This window comes from Pinus tabuliformis, chromosome 2_2 (assembly GCF_031772625.1).
Source record: "Pinus tabuliformis cultivar Carrire ecotype Pingquan chromosome 2_2, CPIR1, whole genome shotgun sequence".
In the NCBI taxonomy this organism is placed as follows: Eukaryota; Viridiplantae; Streptophyta; class Pinopsida; order Pinales; family Pinaceae; genus Pinus; species Pinus tabuliformis.
In genome coordinates this window covers 1,215,309,318-1,215,329,749 of record NC_142300.1, presented here as the reverse complement: position 1 = coordinate 1,215,329,749, position 20,432 = coordinate 1,215,309,318, and the positions used below count along the sequence as shown (strand labels likewise).

At 41.9% G+C, this 20,432-nt stretch overlaps 1 protein-coding gene across 4 annotated transcripts in view; it reads right to left on the bottom strand.

Moving 5' to 3' along the window:
- Nucleotides 1-20,432, bottom strand: part of LOC149197869 (uncharacterized) — an 86,424-nt gene that overhangs the window by 17,662 nt on the left and 48,330 nt on the right. For all 4 annotated transcript variants that reach the window (XM_089405997.1, XM_089405998.1, XM_089405995.1 and 1 more), the window contains exon 4: nt 20,163-20,213. In XM_089405997.1, coding sequence (XP_089262123.1) covers nt 20,163-20,213 — 51 coding nt within the window. The remainder of the gene's footprint in view (nt 1-20,162; nt 20,214-20,432) is intronic.

Genomic DNA, 20,432 nt, shown 5'->3' with positions numbered 1-20,432 from the left:
CAATGAGGGGAGAGAGAGAGAATTGTGAAGACGAGTGTGTCTAAATGAGGCTAAGTCACCTTCTATTTATATGCAACATTGAGGATGAATAGACATGACAGTTGGGCTTCTAAGCCTACATAAGTTTGTTGGCCGACCTTGACAATTTGACCGTAATCAAAAGAAATTCATAACTTCATTTGTACATGTCAGAATCAGATGATCTTTGGATCAATCCTACACCTCTCGGAGAGAAGAATCCAAGAAAAATATCAGTCGTCATAAATAAGATGACCCATGTGGAGTTTGGCCCTAGTTACCAATTTTAACACTCCCTCTCAACTAGGGAGAACTCCATTTGCTAATCCGTCTGTCAATCTGTACTATCTCTGCCATCAATGCACTGCTCTGCTCTGCTGAACTATGAATAAGAAGAAGCGATCGAGAATGTATCATACCATTCTCTACTGACCCAAAGTCAGTCCCAATCAAAGGAGAGTGTGTCATACCACTCTTATTGACCTGAAGTCAGTTCCAATCAAAAGAGTGTCTCATACCACTCTTACTGACCCGAAGTCAATTCCAATTGATCCCAAATCAATATCAGTCATCCTAGCATAGGGAGTACGGTAGTACATGATGCGTCCATCAATAGTAGTATGGTATCCTCATTTCCCTACTCATTGGCCAGATGAGAGGTACTTCCCATGTGTCCCAGACTGCATGGGTAGGATGTCTCAACAGGAGAAGGATGAACCAGTCATCCTGCCTACATGTCGCCAAGGGGTATCGCAGGCGAAGGCTGAACCACTCACCCTATACACAACAAACCACTAGGGGAAGGCTGAACCACTCACCCTATGGTTGCTCATCACTCCAAGAAGTACCCAAAGCTCCCAAAGCTCAATGTCCATCTCATATAAGACCCTCATAAGAGGGTCTCTCCACGACTCCAAGTCATTCTGGGAAGGCCAAAAAATTGACCTTCCCCAGGGGCTTTGTCAGAATATCGACGACCTGCTCATCAGTGCCAATGTGATGGAGCCTTATTGCTTCTTGTTGTACCAAGGGTCCTAAAAGGGGATCCTTGAAGGGCTACTACTAGGCTAAGGGCAACAATGGAGCAATAGCCCACTGTCACCTCAGCTAAGTCTCCCTACTCTTTACGAACTTTCATCAATGGGAGGAAACTCATTATGATAACGATCACGAAATGGATGGACCAATGATAGGGCAAGGGGTGATCCTCGAAGCCTATTCACAAGAGAGGCTCAAATATGTGGCTTGCTTGTCTTGGAAGATGTTGACGGTGTTGGACCTGCCAACATGTCAGGGGATCTCCCCGGTGAGAAGTCCCAACTAGACCTCAGACCGTTTGGATAAGAGTCCCAGCAGTGGGTAGTAAATTAATGCCTTGACTGCAATAGCGCGCAGAGGTATGAGTGATATCTTTGTCGGAAGCAAGTGTGTGACCTTGCAGCAAGTCAAGTGAGATGTATGGGGGTTCTAACACACGGAAGGAAAAAGGAAGTGTATCCCTTAGAAGCCTGTAATAGTACGCAGCCTGAAACGAACACACGAGTGGAATGAGATCACAAAATGGAAAGCAAAATAGTCCACAATCCAAAGTGACGGGTTAAACCAACAACACAATTGCAACAAGATTCATACAATTGCATACAAAATAGTTCATACACAAATGTGTAAGTTAAATAACATACATTGCTAAAGCAACCATAATAGTCCAACTACAATAACAACATATGCATGAAAACATGTTGGCTTTGATATATATTATATAAAGTGAAAGTTCCATCCATACATACACCATTGACAGCCACTAGCCCCAATAGTGGAACATTACAGTCAACATTGCCTGCTCCTCCAAAGAGATGTACTCGTTCTACACTGTGGAGAAGCCAAGGCTCATCATAATACTCTCCAAGATTTCTCTAAGCAATGCCTAGCTAAGAGCTTGGCTCCCCCTTTGACTCTTGGACTACCATCATTACTCTTCGCATTAGAACAGTGACTGTTCACATTCCACTAATGACACTTGGAATTTCACTTACAACATGTTTACAATAATACAATTTCCACATATACCCATGTGGGACAAAAATAGGCTTGAGTCAGCCTGACAAGACAAACAACATCACTCGGGGTCTTGGGGAAAGACCAACTCAGTAACCTCCTCGCGGTGATCTTCGGTGACGAACTGATACCAAGCTTGGTACTGCGCTATTGTGTCCCCGTACTATTTGATGACATCTTTGTCGAAGCGAACTCTTGCCTCCATGGCTTCCGGGTATATGGTTCTGAAACCTCTGTCCAGCTCATCCTGAAGCATGCGCAACATTGTCCTGAGTGTGGCTGGACCACTGATGTACCTTTGCATGTTCTTTGTGTTGAGCTGCAAGTCATCGTTAGTGGTTACACGCATCAATTGCTCTATGTACTTGTCGACATCCAACATGACTTGGTTCTTCCTCATGGTCTGGGTGAGGGTTCCGATGGAAGGGATCTTGTGTGTTCGCACTATGACATCCAAACTCCTGAACAATCGTGCATAGGAAGCCTCAATGCTAGTGATGAGTGGAGGGAGTTGCTCATAGTTCCAGATCAACATCTGAATCTATGCTTTGTCTAGCTCAGCCTTTAGCTTCATCCTCTTGTGAAAGTAAAGCGGGGCTCCCTTGTACCTCATTGTCCATTCTTGCATGTGCGTAATAGCAGTGTGAATGTCTTTGAGAGTTTGGGTTGTCTGCGCGCACTGCTGCTGAAAGCCATATAAATGGACAACCGCTTTGTGCACGGTGACAAATCTTCTATACATTGTCCACATGGTGGCCTCCAAAGTTGATATCTTCGCCACTATTGCTTTCTTCATCTCTATCATGGCGGATCCTACAGATTGCTCTGCTCTCTGTCGGGCCTCTTGCAAGTCCTTCGCCATTCAATCATTCTCTGCTATCAAGAACTTGACCATTGAACTTGTGGCTTCTACATAGGCCTTAGAAGCCTCGGCCATGGCAACTGGATGTCTTCTAACATCTGGTACAATCACCCTTTCTTTTGTGTGCGCAAGTGATGTATGATCATCCGAGAGCTGATTTCTTCATTCCTGTACAATCCTCTGTTGTGACTCATCAAATGCCAAATTGTACACATCCATCTCTGAATCATCATCAAGGAGAACAACTTCTCCTTGCTCGCTCAAGACTGGTTGTGATTCTGGAGGTGGTGAAGACTGTGGTGCGACCTCATATGCCCTCGGCATGAGATCGATGTCTTGGTCCTCTAGCTCTTGTTCCGTCTCCATGTCTGTTGCCTCAACCAACTTCTCAACTCGTTGAGCAAGTTCCCAAACCTACACCTTCTCACTCTGTTCATCATTTGTTGACTGCTCTGTTGTCTCAACCTATATCTGCGCAATTTTCTCTGTCAGTGCGCCTTGTCCTTCTTCCTGTTCCTATTTCTACCTTTCTTCCCTTTCTCTCCTCCTGAGCTCTTGTTCTGCTTTCAAATTCTTCTTTGTCTCCTGCAATCTCCTTTCCGTCTCTTCCAACCTTTACTTCTCTCTTCTCTTCCATTCTACTTTCATTTCGCGTTGTCGCCTCTTTCCATCTATCTCCAAAGCTACTCTCTCAACAAGTGGGTCTTCTTTGAACTTGTAGCTTTGCTCAACCTCTGCGCTCTAGGCAATCTTCCTCTTGCCTTTGTCTTGCGTCGATTTGTTGCTCACTGCTTTTGTTGTTGTTGTTGCTTCCTGTGGTGCTGCTGTCTGCAGTGTTGCTGCTGTCTGCAGTGTTGCTTTCCATTCTACAGCCACGTTGACTGATTCATTGAGCCTAGAGGAGTTGTAGCAATATCTCCAATGATCTTCCTCTAGCCAATGACATGTCCCGTGGATCCATGGGTAGTACACCTTCGCACAGTGGTTCTTGCATATGCAGTGGGGATCATACGGATTGAAACTCTTGGTGCCGAACCCAAACTTCTTCAAGTCTTCGGCCTCGACATCTGCATCTTTCAAGGTACGGATCTCGTACAACCCAATCCGCAAAGGAAGAGTAGGCCATGGTGCCTTCTTCCTCCTATGTAGTCCTGTTGATAACCCTGTGGAGATGTGGTATGCAACCTCTTGCATGACCAGCTTGTCTGTGGCAAACCTCGATAGCTCATGCGGAGGCTTCTCCACGCCAAACATCCTGATGAAGGTGCCACCGAGTGAGGCATACCAATCTGCAATGTTAAGCAATGCCTGCATCGCTTCCTGGGACATGCAAGGTGGATCCTATTCAAATATCATCCTGTACAGCGAGGCGATGAAGTGGTCAGACAGCCTCGCCATGACTCCTCGATAGCTGCACTCAGAGAGCAACTTGCAATAAACATTCACAGCTTCCTTTGATGGTGTCCATGTCCAACCCATGCCAAGGAACTGTTATTGGGCACAGATTGCATCAAGCAAGTACGCGGACATATAGAATCTTGCTTGTCCATCCTTAGGCGGATTTCAAGCATTAGACAGATGCGCTTTTAGCAGAAGAGCCAACATGTCCGACTAGATGAAAGGCCTTCCTTCATTTGCCAACTGATCTAACATGACAACCCAACTCTGCGGGAAGGTCTTCGTGCTCTCTTGGCCATACAAGCAACATGCAAAGATGACCAAGAGTTGGTAAGCCTTCCTGTTATGAAACCAGCTCACAAAAAGATAGAAAAGAGAGATCCACGACTTAGAATTCAGCCTCTTCGAGGGGGCAACCTCCTTTACATTACATAAATGAACAATTCTTCGATGATACAAATGAAAATACCTCCTTTCTATATATAGGAGTCTAAGTGGTCCCAATACAATCCAAGCCTACATAACAATAATATTGTAGGGCACAACAATAACAATAGTGGGCTTCTATGTGGCACAATAGTAACAATATGGGCACTACATGGGTACATCAATATAAATAAGGGGTATAACTACAATAGTAATGGGGTAATCACTAGTATTATAGGGACCCAACATGCCCCTCTCCTTCAAAAAAGTGTTGTCCTCAACGCTTGAGTAGTTCAGGATACTTCTGCATAAAATTCTCGTCCTCCCATGTGGAATCTTCAGTGGATAAGTTCTTCCACTTGATAAGGTACTCTGAAATTGATCGATTTCGTAGCTGTCGAGTTCTTGTTTCTATAACTGCTTCCGGTTCCAATATAATTTTTCCTTCTTCGTCAAGTTCTGGCAATATTGTTTGAACTGGGAGCTTGTCGCCTATAACCTTCTTTAAGCATGAAACATGGAAAACTGGGTGCAATCGAGAAGCTGCAGGAAGCTCCAATTTGTATGCCATAGTACCAATCTTTTGCAACACCTTGTACGGACCATAATACTTTGGTGATAATTTATTATCCTTCTTAGCTTGCTTGAGGGACATTTGCTTATATGGTTGTAGCCGTAGGAATACCCAATCACCTACATCAAAACTTCTTTCACTGCGATGTTGATCTGCCTGTTGTTTCATTCTATTCTGTGCCAACACAAGGTTATCCTTTAAGAGTTGGAGGACTTGTTGTTGATGTTCGATGTGATGTTCCACTGCCTGAACCTTAGAATTTTCTCTTAAATATGATGTGATGGATGGTGGTTGATACCCATAAAGTGCCATAAATGGGGTCATTTTTGTTGCTGTATGAAAGGAAGTGTTATACCACCATTCAGCCAGAGGCAACCATTTGACCCATTGTGTCTGTTTATCAGATACAAAGCAACGAAGATATCCTTCCAAACATTTGTTTACTATCTCAGTTTGCCCATCAGATTGAGGATGATAAGATGAGCTATGAGCTAACTGAGTACCAAGACAAGAAAATAATTCTGTCCAAAAATTTCCAGTGAAAATGGGATCTCTGTCACTTACAATAATCTTTGGGTTTCCATGTAGCTTTTGAATTGTTTCCATAAATGCAGTAGAAACTGTACTGGCTTTAAATGGATGTGATAATGCACAAAAGTGTGCATACTTGGTAAGTCTGTCAACTACCACCATGATGACACTCTTTCCCTCAGACTTGGGTAAACCTGTGATAAAATCCATTGATACCTCCTCCCAACGTTGGCTTGGAATGGATAAAGGTTGTAATAGACCCGGTGTCTTAATTGTTTCAACTTTATTTTGCTGGCAAACCAAACATTCTGCCACAAACTTTTGAATATCTGATTTAAGGCCATCCCAAAAAAATTCCTTCTTAACCCTGTGGTAAGTTTTTAAAAATCCTGAGTGCCCTCCTAAGGGAGAAGTGTGCAATTCCATAAGAATCTTTTGTTTTAGCTGGGAATTCTTACAGAGGTATAAGCGATCTTTGTACCATAACGAATCATTTTTCCAGCTAAATGTATCAGACGTACTGGAATCTTGTTGTAGCTTTCGAATAAGTGCCCACACTTCTTCGTCATTCTTCCATTCCTCCCTTGCTTCATTTATCCAATCTGGTTGGATAATAGAAATGGCGCACAACAATGCTTCCACATCCTCATCCTTTCTTGAGAGTGCATCTGCCACCACATTTTGCTTCCCCTTTTTGTAGATGATTTCAAAGTCATAACCCAACATCTTTGTGACCCACTTTTGTTGCTCTTCAGAGGATAATCTTTGTTCTAAAAAGTATTTAAGGCTATCATGATCTGTTTTTACCTTGAAGTGTCTTCCCATTAGGTAGGGTCGCCATTTCTTAAGTGCATGGAGTATTGCCAACATTTCCTTCTCATAAATAGCTTTTCTTAAAAACTTTCCCTTGATTGGACGACTTTCAAAAGCAATGGGTCTTTCATCTTGCATTAGAACAGCACCAATTCCATTTCCTGAAGCATCACATTCCACAATAAAGGTTTTTGTGAAGTCCGGTGTAGCTAAGACCGGTGCTTGGCACATTGCCTCTTTAAGATGTTCAAAGGCCTTTGTTGCTTCCGGAGTCCATGAAAATGCATCTTTCTTCAATAATGTTGTTAGAGGTGCTGCTATTCTCCCATAATTCTTAACAAACTTGCGATAATACCCTGTCAACCCAAGAAATCCTCGCAGATGCTTTATGGATGTGGGGATTTTCCATTCCTTAATGGCTTTAATTTTGCTAGGGTCTACCTTAACTCCTTCATGAGATACAATATGACCCAAATATTCCACCTCCTGGACTCCAAAGAAACATTTGGATCTTTTGGCATATAATTGTTTCTCCTCCAATAGTTGTAGCACCCTGTCAACATGTTCAACATGATCCTTCCAAGACTTGCTGTAGATTAGTATATCATCAAAAAATACTAACACAAATTTTCTAAGGAATGGTTTGAAAATTGAATTCATCAAACCTTGAAATGTTGAAGGTGCATTGGTAAGGCCAAAAGGCATGACCAAAAATTCATAATGACCCTCATGAGTTCTAAATGCTGTTTTCGGAATGTCTTCAATCTTCATTCTGATTTGATGATATCCTGAACGAAGATCCAACTTGGTGAAGTAAATTGATCCATGCAATTCATCCAGTAATTCATCAATGACAGGAATGGGGAACTTATCTTTAATAGTGAGCTTGTTGAGCTCCCTATAATCCGGACACATGCGCCATGATCCATCCTTCTTGTGCACCAATACTACTGGAGCAGAGAAAGAACTTTGACTCGGTTGAATTATACCAGCCTCTAGCATTTCTGCAACCATACGTTCAATTTCACTTTTTTGGACATAGGGATATCTGTACGGCCTGATGTTTGGAGGAACACTTCCTGGAATCAGATGAATAGCATGATCATGATCACGCATAGGTGGGAGACCTTTGGGAGTCTCAAATACCTTGGAATGATTGTCCAGGACTTTTTGGAGATCTGGAGAAATAGATGATTCCAATGTGGAAACATCTAGCGAACATAATTGTGCAATTACACCCCTTTGCTCCTTTTTTAGAAGCTTTGTCATACCATTAGAGCTGATTATCTTTCCTGGTTTCCCTGCAATACCCCTTAATTCAACTTCCTTTCCTTCCACAGAAAATTTCATGAAAAGTTCTTGAAAATTAAAAGCTATTGTACCCAAGGATTGTAGCCATTGGACTCCTAGTACAACATCAGCACCTCCCATTGGAATGGAAAGCATTGGGCTAGTCAATACATATTCTCCCATGGATAGCTTGATATTATGGCACTTTCCAGAGCAATTTATTGTTCCTCCATTTGCAATCATCACTTGACACTCTGGTGCTGGATATAGGAAGCAATTCAATTCTTTTGCTACCCTACAATGAATAAAATTGTGGGTGCTTCCTGAATCAATCAACACTATTACCTTTTTCTTCTTGATTTGTCCTTCTATCTTGATGGTTTGAGGAGTGGTAATTCCTGCCAATGCATTACAAGATATGGTCGGATTTATTTGTTCTTCATCTAGGCTTTGTTCCTGGAATATATCCTCTTCTTTTGACCTTTCTTGCTCCTTTTCTTCTTCCTCTTCACAATCTATGTAGAATAATTTCTTCTCAGCACACTTATGACCTTTTGTGTATTTGCTATCACAATTGTAACAAAGCCCTTTTGCTCTTTTTTCTTCCAATTGTTGTGGTGTCAACCTTGTAGGTTGTGGAAGACTATGGGCAACAACACTTCCATCTTTATAGTTGTGAATGGTATGCTTCCTAGTTGCCATAATTTTGCTTTCCATTTTTCTTGCTAACCTGAATGCCTTCTCTAATGAATCAGGTTCCCAAAGGCGAACATCATGTTGGATATTATCCTTTAAAGACCCTATGAACACATCAATCCTATGCTCCTCTGGAATATCTTTTACCCTTATGTTCAATTTTTGGAACTCCTCAATGTGCTCCATTATTGAACCCTTTTGTTTGAGACTTATCAATTGGCTAAAAAAAGTGTTGCTTTTTGTATCCTCATAATGTGCTATCAATTCTTCCGTAAAAATTGCCCAAGTGATAAATTGTTTACGAGAACAAAGCCATTGATACCATACAAACTGATTTGGTTCCAAATATAAAGTTGCCATACGTACCTTTTGTGTGTTTTGCACATTATTGAGATCGAAGAATTGCTCCATCTGTAATATCCATGTGGCGGGATCCTTGCCATCAAACTTCCTCATATCGATTTTTGGAACATGGTGAGTCTTCGATCCAACATTAGAGTCTATGGAATCATGATTAACATTTCTTTTGTTCTCATCATGAGTTTCCTTTACTACCTTTTCACCATTAGTGACCCTTTCTTGTAGCAACTTCTTCAATTCATCCATCTTATCATCTATGCCATCAATTTTAGCGTCAATCTTAGCTTCCATGCCATCAATTTTAGCGTCAATCTTAGCTTCCATGCCATCCATCTTAGCTTCCATTCCCTTTATCTTAGATTCCACGCCATTTACCTTAGATTCCACGCCACTTATCTTAGCTTCTGTTAGCTTTTGTGAGCGTGACATTTGTTGCACTTGTTCTTGTAATTTTGATATATCATGTAGCATTTCTTCCTCTTCTTCATGAGTCATGCTAGAGCTTTCAGGTTCCTTACTAGGTGTTTGCATTTTCTTTCCTCGGGGCATCAGTTACCGATAATAATGCTTTACTATGCCCTTTGAATTCCGTTAAACCAAGCTTACACAAAAATTTAAAAAAAAAACTACACACCTTTTTTCACTTTATAGAAGCCTGATATTGAATCTGATGTATCTCTGTGATTTCGGATCATCCAGTTCTGAAATTGCTATCTGTAGTAGCCTTTTGCGTCCTCTTTCCAATGCCACAAGTCTGAGCCAAATTGGATTCTCCAAGGAAGAGTTATGTGAAATCTCTCACAGTGACTTGCTTTTAGACTGGTTCAGTAGAGCGAACTTGTACGACGTGCCACGAGTCACTGTTTCAACCTTTGAATCTGAAACTCACCCACAAGAAACTACAGTCCGTCCTCTTTCTGTACCTTTTTACGAAATTTCAATCCAATCCTCAGAGAGAGAGTTATGACGATTTTCCCCAGGTCACCTGTTTTGAATGTAATTCAGGAGTCTGCAAAAAGACCAACTTCCTCAGATCATATCTCCGAAAATATCGCGCAAAAAGTTCTGAAATTCGGACCCAAGGTTCAGCGCCAATTCTTCTCAAATGGGTTTTTTTTGCGACTTCTGAAACGTCACAGAAAAAAAGTTATAGCGAAAATGCCACGATGACCTGTTTGGAGCAGCGAAACCCTAGAATCCAAAGCTCTGATACCAAATGTTATGAAACCAGCTCACAAAAAGATAGAAAAGAGAGATCCACGACTTAGAATTCAGCCTCTTCGAGGGGGCAACCTCCTTTACATTACATAAATGAACAATTCTTCGATGATACAAATGAAAATACCTCCTTTCTATATATAGGAGTCTAAGTGGTCCCAATACAATCCAAGCCTACATAACAATAATATTGTAGGGCACAACAATAACAATAGTGGGCTTCTATGTGGCACAATAGTAACAATATGGGCACTACATGGGTACATCAATATAAATAAGGGGTATAACTACAATAGTAATGGGGTAATCACTAGTATTATAGGGACCCAACACTTCCTAAGTGACTTTGTCTTGTAGACGTGGTTGGGTGTCGTCCTGAACTTCGATGGCTCTTTTACTCAACGCTTCATGATATCTCTAGTGTTTACATTGTTGTTGGGAGTGAAGAATAGTGCATCCATGTAGTTCACCGGCTACGGCAAGTGATACATCTGATGGTAGTTTTTTGTCTTGAAGGTGGCAAGTTGTGTCCCACTAGTATTGCTCAATGTCATCATCTCGGGATTGGTATGTGAGACAACCCAGTGAATGATATCCGCGCACAGGAAGGCGAGGTACCTGCATGCAACCCTGTACAAGCCTAACTTATGAATGTTGACATAGACTTGTCGATCTTCCAAATCTTCCTTGAAACTGCCTGCAAATATGTCCTTTATTTCTTGCCATGTGATCTTCATGTCCTTCTCTACAAACAATTGTGTGTTTGCATAGATGGGCAAGTTCATTGGCACCTGTTCAACCACGTCTCCAGTGTTGCTCTCTACAGTGTCCTTTGATCCAACTCTCTTGGAAACCATGATGCATGTACTGCTGAGAGACTGCTCAACAACTAATGTACCTGGAGACAGAGCAGACACTCACAACAAGCAAATGTCAGTTTAAAAACACAAAGCACTTCAAGGATCGATCATGCAACAAATTGGGTGACTGTTGGGCAAGATTACGCAGTAGTGACTCTCGAAGGCTGGGAGACTGTCAGCTGAACTGCGCATTGCGCAGTCCCAGCTGCTAGTGAGACCTGCTGTTGACTGGAAATGCGTAGAGCGCAATCCAGTGATGCTGATTGCGCATTGCGCAATCCCATTGGGCAAGGCTGGGCACTGTCTCCCATAACTGCACAGAGCACAACTGGAGGCCAGTGACACGCAACTCCTGCGCAATTCTTGGAGCTAAGGCAGAGCCTTGAGATCCAGGAATGCGTAGTGCATGCCGGGCAAAGCTAGATCTGAGCCAAGGCAGCCCAAATCTGCCCAAGGGCAACTTGAAAACGAGTAGATCTGAATGCATGAGTGAAGGATGGTGTAGATAGGAGTGAATGATCATGCATGCAATCAAAACCAATGCAGGAATCAGTCAAACGAACAAACAATGAAGCTGGTGGGGAGAGTCGTCGCAACGGCAACCGTTAGTGCAAAAACAGTGTTATGCATGCGACGCTTAAGAAAGACAATGCAAAACTTGAAACAACACTTCTACAAGTAAAAAAAAAACAAAAACAAAAACAAAAAACAAAAAACAAAAAACAAAAAAACAAAAAAACAAAAACAAAAACAAAAACAAAAAACAAAAAAACCGCCAGTGGTCTTTCAGTAAAACATGCAAAATAGCACTCACACAATCCAAGGAAATAAAAGCAACAGAAAAAGCAGCAAAAGACTTGAAAAGCAAAACTTACCTGGAAAAGTTGTGCCGATTGTGTCGAAGGTTCCTAGATGCCTCAAGAATGCCAAAGCTCCAAAATCGAATATGTGGAATGAGCTCTAGGGCGTCGATTAAATAGATTTGGTAGATTCAGGGTTTATGACGTGCATGCCAAAAATCTAAGAAAAAACAACAAGTGGTGGGATGTTTCTAAAAATAACTTGAGTGTAACTCCCAATGCTAAAAATAGATCCCTATTTTTAGGGATGCTTTTTCGCTTTTTGCTTTTTGCTTTTCCAAGAAAGGCTAGCATGCATGCATGGAGAAATTGTGTAATTCTGGAGGGAACCGAGCAACTTGCCGACACATGCATCGGACAGCTTCTACACAATTTCTGGGTTGAGTGGCTCTGGATGCCTCTCATGCTCTACGCAATTTCCCGGCTGAAGACAAGTTGTCAGCTGGGTCTGCGCAATTTCTAAGCCGAAACTCACTACCAGGATGTTCTACGCAATTTTGGAGAGCAAGGCTCACTGTCGCGCTACTCTCCTCAATTCTGGAGAGCAAGGCAGGTTGCCAAGCTACTCTGTGCAAATCCTGAGAGCAAGGAAGGCTGCCCTCTAGCATTCGCAGTTTTCCCCTCTAGCATTCTCAGTTTTCCAAGACAGCGCAAGAATTGGATGTAAACCAAGTCACGGGGTCAGCTTGTGGTTGGTCAGCACAGCAAGTAAGCGAACACAAGCTGCAAAGTGAAAGATAAACTTGAATGAACACACATACCTGAGCAGTGCAAGACAAGCTGCTAAGATTTTGAAGAAGGAGGCTCCAAAACAAAGCGAAGACAAAATTTTGGAGGGTGGTTGTAGCCACTACAACAAAAGACAAGATGGAAGGCTCTCAAAGAAGGGCTTGGGAGGATTTCAAGGGTTAGACTTTGAGTATGTGTCATATAAAAGAGATCCCTAAGCCCTAGAATTCTTGTGGAAACTTGGGTTCCAAGTGATATTTGAAGAATTAATCTCGATAATGCATGGGACCACACGGGACTAAGTGGGCCCGAGGTTAGGTCAAGGGGATAGGATTTAGCAACCAAGGATATGCTTGACCTAGTTAGGGAGGGGAAAGGGATCAAGAAATGAATTTTCAATGAAAGGCAATACAAGGATCCCAATGAGGTTTCTAGCCTAAGGGAAACCAAGGGCAAGAATTGTTCTTCGAGCTAGGGCTTGTGATATCTCAAGATCCCACCGTTGGAATCTCATGAAATTTGGAGGACTTCTTGAGAACACATTAGTGCAGTTGTGTACCAAAAATCTAAGTATTTGGATGGCTAGATTATGAGATACTTGATGCCCTAGGTGACCTAGAGGACTAGACCTAGAGAAGAGGAGAGGGGAGAAGGAAAATACATTTAAGGTGATCACCTTATGGTGGACCAGTGCCTAATCCTTTGGGGAGATTTGGAGTCAAGAGTAATTATGACTATGGACATTGAATTTTCTATGTCAAAGAGGCCTCAAAGACAACTTCGCATAGCATTAGGGCAGCAGCAAAAGCAGCTTCAAGAACTTTATACTTTGTTTTGCAAGATTGGCAGCGTATCAAGATGAATTCCAATGAAGAAGCATCTCTAGAAACATTCAATCATAATACATGGCTCATACATGAAGCATCACTATCTAGAAACCGAAATTCCACAACTTCGCATAAATGGATGTAGTAAATTAGCCCTAGGATAGCAAAATCCTAGCAACAATGTATGTGACAAGAATAAAAAAGAAAATAGCATTAAATTGTACTTACATGTATTAAGAGTATATTCAACCATCAAGAATTTGTTAATCAAGGAGGTCCAAGACGAGAAAATAATCCAAACATCAAAATTCATTCCATGCTCCAAAATTCGTCCTCCAAGAAGGATAGCGAAATTCTCAATAGAGATACAAGTCCAATCCAAGTGATGATGCTAAAACGAATTCACATCACTTGTTTTATACACTTCTAATTAATTCAATTTAGCTAATTAGGCCTACATTAGCCCCTAGAATAATGTGCAAAATAACTAAATTTTGGCGACAAGCCCACCAAACTAGCTCATAAACAAAAGAAGTGTCTCAAGAGGTCGAATGATCAATAATACATGTCGTTGGTCCTTCTAAGAAGCCTGATGAAGTCCCTAAGTGCCACAATGATGAATAGGACTTCCAAAAGTAGTGGACAAGTGGTTGGCCCCTTGTTCTCCAAATGATAAACCTGTGGTGCTCCCAATGGGTGTGAGGGCACACAAGTAACCTTGTGTGTCTCCAAGTAGATCGATGATGCATGTAGACCATCTGTAAGGTCTCAAATGATGGTGTAAGTGATGCCACATCAGCATACAAGTCCTGGGTCATCTGCCAAGTGCATGGTACAACTTTGGGGCCGGCTAGGCATGGCGAACCAGGGGCATCTTCCTCGTCCAATAGGTGATTCTCGAGCAATCTCTAAACATCTCCAAGGATCCATGCAGTGTTGTCTACTACTGTGGAGACCCATGTGTTGGCATTATGTTTTCTGGTATGACTGTATGTTACAGATGTTGTACTTGATGGCAACTCCAGTGGTAAGACTCTCGGTTTGTTGAAAATTAAGAAGGACGCAGGCAATCGGTTCAGAAAGTGCGTCCCCGCAGGTATACCATGCAGAACCCGCGTCCAGGGACGCCGGCCAGCCGTTCAGGGGGTGCGTCTACCCAGTGCACACATTTCAAGGCAGAGAAAAGCACGTGGGGGTTTCTTGTGTGGTATCTAGCCGACGGTTTTGTGTTTCTATGGTGTCGGCTCGTGGTATTGTTCCATGTTTTGGGGAGGAGCTTGCCTATATAAAGCAAAGGAGTTCATTTGGATTGGGCAAGTGTCTTGGGTTGAATATCTTATTTGGTGAGATCTAGTCCAGATCTAAGAGGGCGAATCTTCTAATGGACTGTGATCTCTATGGCGCATGATCAGATCTGTAGATCTGACTGTTTGGGTCTGTTCTGAAGTCTTCATATCATTTACATCTGAAGGGTCGCAGGTTCAGTGAAGGGAAAGTGCGCCGGGACGCTGATACTGTAAAGGGCAAGTGTGTCGGGACGCTGATACTGTAAAGGGTGAGTGCGCCGAGACGCAGTATAGTAGAAAGAGACCTGCGTGGGGACGCAGGGCGATCAAGGTTCAGGTGCGTCTCTGAAGCAGAAGGACGCGGCGCGATAATGTTTTCAGGTGCGTCTCTGTAGCGAAAGACGCGGCGCGATAGTATCTTTGGGTGCGTCCCTGAAGCAACAGAACGCAGAGCAGTCACAGGAACAGTGCGTGGGCACACAGCGGAGCAGAAGGATATCTGCGTGTGGACGCAGAGTAGCAGAAAGTTAACGGCGTCTGGTCGCAGGCCACAGAAAGAAAAACTGCGTCTTTGTTTTAAGATGTTCTGTTGACTGATTTTCTCTGTTGATAAGGTGTTCTGGGTTGTTTCTGTTATTGCTGATCTGATATCTGTAGTGATCTATATCTGTTATGTACTTGTTGATCATCTGATGCTTTATGAAAAGAAGTAGGGGGTTGTAGATCCCTTCCAGGAGTAGACTGGAAAACGAGAAAGAGAGAGAGTTGTAGCTCTCTGCAGGTTGCAGCCTGCGTACTGGTAAAGGACTGCACCAGTACAAAATCATTGTAAAAGAAGTTTCTAAATTGAAAGAAGATAGAGACATATTGCAGCAGGTGGTTTTCACCCACATTGGGTTTCCACCTTACATCTTGTGTTCTTTGATGTGATTATCTGTTTTTCATGCTCATTATTTTATGGTACTGACATGCAAAAATAATTCAAAGATCAAATACTCCTGGAAGGGATCTACAACCCCCTACTTCTTTTCATAAAGCATCAGATGATCAACAAGTACATAACAGATATAGATCACTACAGATATCAGATCAGCAATAACAGAAACAACCCAGAACACCTTATCAACAGAGAAAATCAGTCAACAGAACATCTTAAAACAAAGACGCAGTTTTTCTTTCTGTGGCCTGCGACCAGACGCCGTTAACTTTCTGCTACTCTGCGTCCACACGCAGATATCCTTTTGCTCCGCTGCGTGCCCACGCACTGTTCCTGTGACTGCTCTGCGTTCTGTTGCTTCAGGGACGCACCCAAAGATACTATCGCGCCGCGTCTTTCGCTACAGAGACGCACCTGAAAACATTATCGCGCCGCGTCCTTCTGCTTCAGAGACGCACCTGAACCTTGATCGCCCTGCGTCCCCACGCAGGTCTCTTTCTACTATACTGCGTCTCGGCGCACTCACCCTTTACAGTATCAGCGTCCCGACGCACTTGCCCTTTACAATATCAGCGTCCCGGCGCACTTTCCCTTCACTGAACCTGCGACCCTTCAGATGTAAATGATATGAAGACTTCAGAACAGACCCAAACAGTCAGATCTACAGATCTGATCATGCGCCATAGAGATCACAGTCCATTAGAAGATTCGCCCTCTTAGATCTGGACTAGATCTCACCAAATAAGATATTCAACCCAAGACACTTGCCCAATCCAAATGAACTCCTTTGCTTTATATAGGCAAGCTCCTCCCCAAAACATGGAACAATACCACGAGCCGACACCATAGAAACACAAAACCGTCGGCTAGATACCACACAAGAAACCCCCACGTGCTTTTCTCTGCCTTGAAATGTGTGCACTGGGTAGACGCACCCCCTGAACGGCTGGCCGGCGTCCCTGGACGCGGGTTCTGCATGGTATACCTGCGGGGACGCACTTTCTGAACCGATTGCCTGCGTCCTTCTTAATTTTCAACAAACCGAGAGTCTTACCACTGGAGTTGCCATCAAGTACAACATCTGTAACATACAGTCATACCAGAAAACATAATGCCAACAATCTCCCCCTTTGGACTTGATGGCAACCTCACAAACTTCAGCTTCACCATGGCTCTCTACACACACCCTACATGTGCCAATGTAGCCCTCTAGAGGGTTAGGACCCCGTATAGAGAGACCAAACCAAAATGGAGACCATCTGCAATCCTACATAAAATCTAATATGTCCCCTAGCCTTCCAATACAAGAAGTCATTTAAAGAAATCGAGTTAAAGAGCTTACAAACCATGGACAACAGATGGGCACTTCATAATGGCATGCCCTTCCATAGTGGGATTTAGCATGTGCTAATGTCTCCAAGCTCCAAATGGAGTTAACCAAGTACCCTATTAAGTGGTTTGTACCTTTGAAGGGGATAGCATGTCCAAGGTACATCCTTCAAAAGGTGGTGGCATGTGATAGAGAGATTAATCAGGTAGGGAATGAAAGGGGCATCCCTGGGCCGCATGATGGGATACAAGGGTAGTTAGCAAAAGGGAAGCCCACACTTGGATATATAATGTATAGGAGGGAGCAATCATGGTACATGAGGTGCCCCAGCGTTGATTTTTCCACCATTCTTTATATGCCTTTTGCCTTTTATGATTTTTCTTTTATTAACTACTCAGGGCTCAAGGGATAAGAGAATGATGTGTAAGGTATAGTAGTGGATACCCCCTTTAAGGTAGGGCGGTTCATTGCCCACCAGGGGTTGGCACCAATGTTACAGTTATCGTTATCAGGCTATTATTGGCGAGGGAAAAAAATAGGAAAAAATCAGAGATAAAAAAATAATAATAAATAAATAAAATTTCGTAAAAATCAGCAAATAATCCGAGAAAAAAAAAATCATAAAATACAAAAATATTAATTTTTTTTCAATTTTTTTAATATCTAAAGCATCTACAACATAAAATAAATACATTGATACATAAATATGATAAAAGAACTAATATATAAGATGTGTAATATCATTTATAGTGCTACATCACACATAACAGTGAATCATGTCCTGAACAGTAAGCCTTGACTCCTAAGTCCCAACTCAACCTCAAAATATCAACAAAAAATATAATAATGTATCTCATATCATGAGTCATAGTGTCATATACAATGAAATGAACCAAATAACTAAATTCTAATACTACTGATTTCCTTTGCCCCTCTTGCGAGAAAATGCAATAGCTTTCCCTTTCTCTCTAGATGTAGATGCCGGTGGAATTGGCAGTGGACTCTGATGTGCTCTAGAAGCTGAAGAACTAGGAGCTACAAGAGGTAGACCACGTCCTCTACTAGTGACAGGGGTAGCCTAGGTAGGTTGTGTCACCTCCTCCTCCTGTTACTCCTCCTCATCAAAAAATCAGAGGAAAAAAAAAAAAATTCCAAAGATTTTTTCCCAAAAAATCGCAATTTTTTCAAGTTATCGCGATTTTTTGTGAAAAAAAAAAATTAACGTAAAAATCGGGCGATAATATCACCAAACTCAAAAAAATTGCTATTTGTCGATAATATCGTGACAATATCGCGATTTTCGCAACACTGGTTGGCACAATCATGGATTCCTGAATGATAAAGGGGGCTCATCTAGGGCCTATAGGAACGAGGGTGATGGCCATGATAAAGGGGTAGAGCTCATGTATTTCCTTTTGCCCACGTGCTAAATGTGTTTGTCTTAGCCATCTTTTGCATTTTGTGGTACATTTTCCTGTTGGATGTGGCCAATTATGCTTTTACTTTTCTTTTCAGCTGCATCAACCTCCGAGGCATCATTCCAGACCCGACCCAAGGTGTGGGAATGACGAGGGGGAAGGCTAACCCTATGCGGACCCGGTGGAGGAATGTGGACCCAGGTGGGAGAAATGATGAATGGGGGTATAATGAGCGGAAGGGGAGTGATATATGTGGATGAGGGCGCAGGACCATGCAACCAAAATCAGGGTTTCTCATATAGTACCATCCATTAAAGCCCAAAGGGCAGTAAAAGAGATCCCACCGGACTAGGGTCCAAGGTTAACATCCAAAAGAGGTCTAGGGGATAAGAGCATAGACCTAACCCACTCTTTCTACCGAATCCCCCCATCAATTCATGCTCAGAAGTATCCATGATAAGCAAACTACAATACTCAATTACCAAATGACAATGCATACCTTTAGGTTTGGGAGGCCCACCTTCAAACATACGATCATGACAGATGGGTGAGGGACCACATGGTTGGCTCAGGTGACGGAGAAATGGCACAAGAAGCGAGTTAGTGGCTGCAAGGGGTTGTTAGTTGTCAGCTGAGGACCATCTTGGAGAAAGAAAAAAAAATATAGGGACATCACCAGCAAAATAGTGGGTAACAGGTCCAAAACCTTCGACATATTGACAAGGCAGTATTCAACTTAAACCTTAAACCTAGGGGAAAAATAAAAAATAAAATGAATACAAAACTTTAAAAAACACTTGTTAAAAAAAAATAAACAAAAAAAAATCTTAGACCTGTAAAGCGTTTCATGACACATGAAAAAAAATAAGAATAGGAAGCTCGCACTATGATTTTTAAATCCTTGTATAAAGCTCGAAAAATCCTAGTTACAAGGGGGAATTTTAATAAATACCTAGGCATATAAAAACCGTAGATAGCAAATAATCCCCATTACAAAATGAAACCTTTTATGGCAATGAAAATGATTGTTTGGCCCTCTTAAAAGCAATAGACGATGATGATAAACTTTCGCTCTCAATCCCCATCAGCCGAAAAGACAAATAAGCCCCCAAAAATCCGATTACACTAGATGGCAATTTTCATCAGTCATGATGCAATTTTCCCCGACTGATTTTTTGTTTTCAATTTGAAATCATGAAAATCGTGATTTTGCCAATAAATCAGATTTTTTCCTAAGTGATACTTAAGTTTAAACGTCTACATTTGTAATTATGTTTCCATTTATTTGGACAGTGAAACTGCCCCACACTTGTATTTATGAGCACCTCTAGTTGAACATTTGGATTGATGGAGAGTGTGAGTGACACATACACTGAGTGTTAACGTATTGATACATCCGTTAATACAATTCATTTGGTGTTCATTCATTTTGTGTTTCTCATCATTCTGGATGTTTTATCAATTTGAAGATGGTATTTATTTGAATACAGGTTTGGGGGGGCATGGGGTAAATAGCAGACATATTTTCTGAAGCTCGAGGCTTTAACAATAAATAGAACGAGGGAAAAAGGACAACCGACCTTTCTCATGTCATGAAACAAAATATTGCAGACTTTCATTAACAAGAAATTACACTGCTCAAGTTAGAAAGCACACACATGAATGCTGCCTTACCTAGAGATTGCGACTTTTGCTTCAAGAGAGCTCACAACCACACCATCAAAACTGCATACGAAAATGAGTGTCAAATAAAACCGGTATAGTATTAAAGAACAAGTACCTAAATTAAAATACCATGCCACAAATTTAACATCAAATTTGGTGTATCCATGCAATTAATGACCCATCAAATCCAATCTATTGCTTCTTAAAAATTACCTGACATGCAATGAATGATTGAACATTCTTACATCTGTTTTTTATGATTTTAACGCAATCACAGGT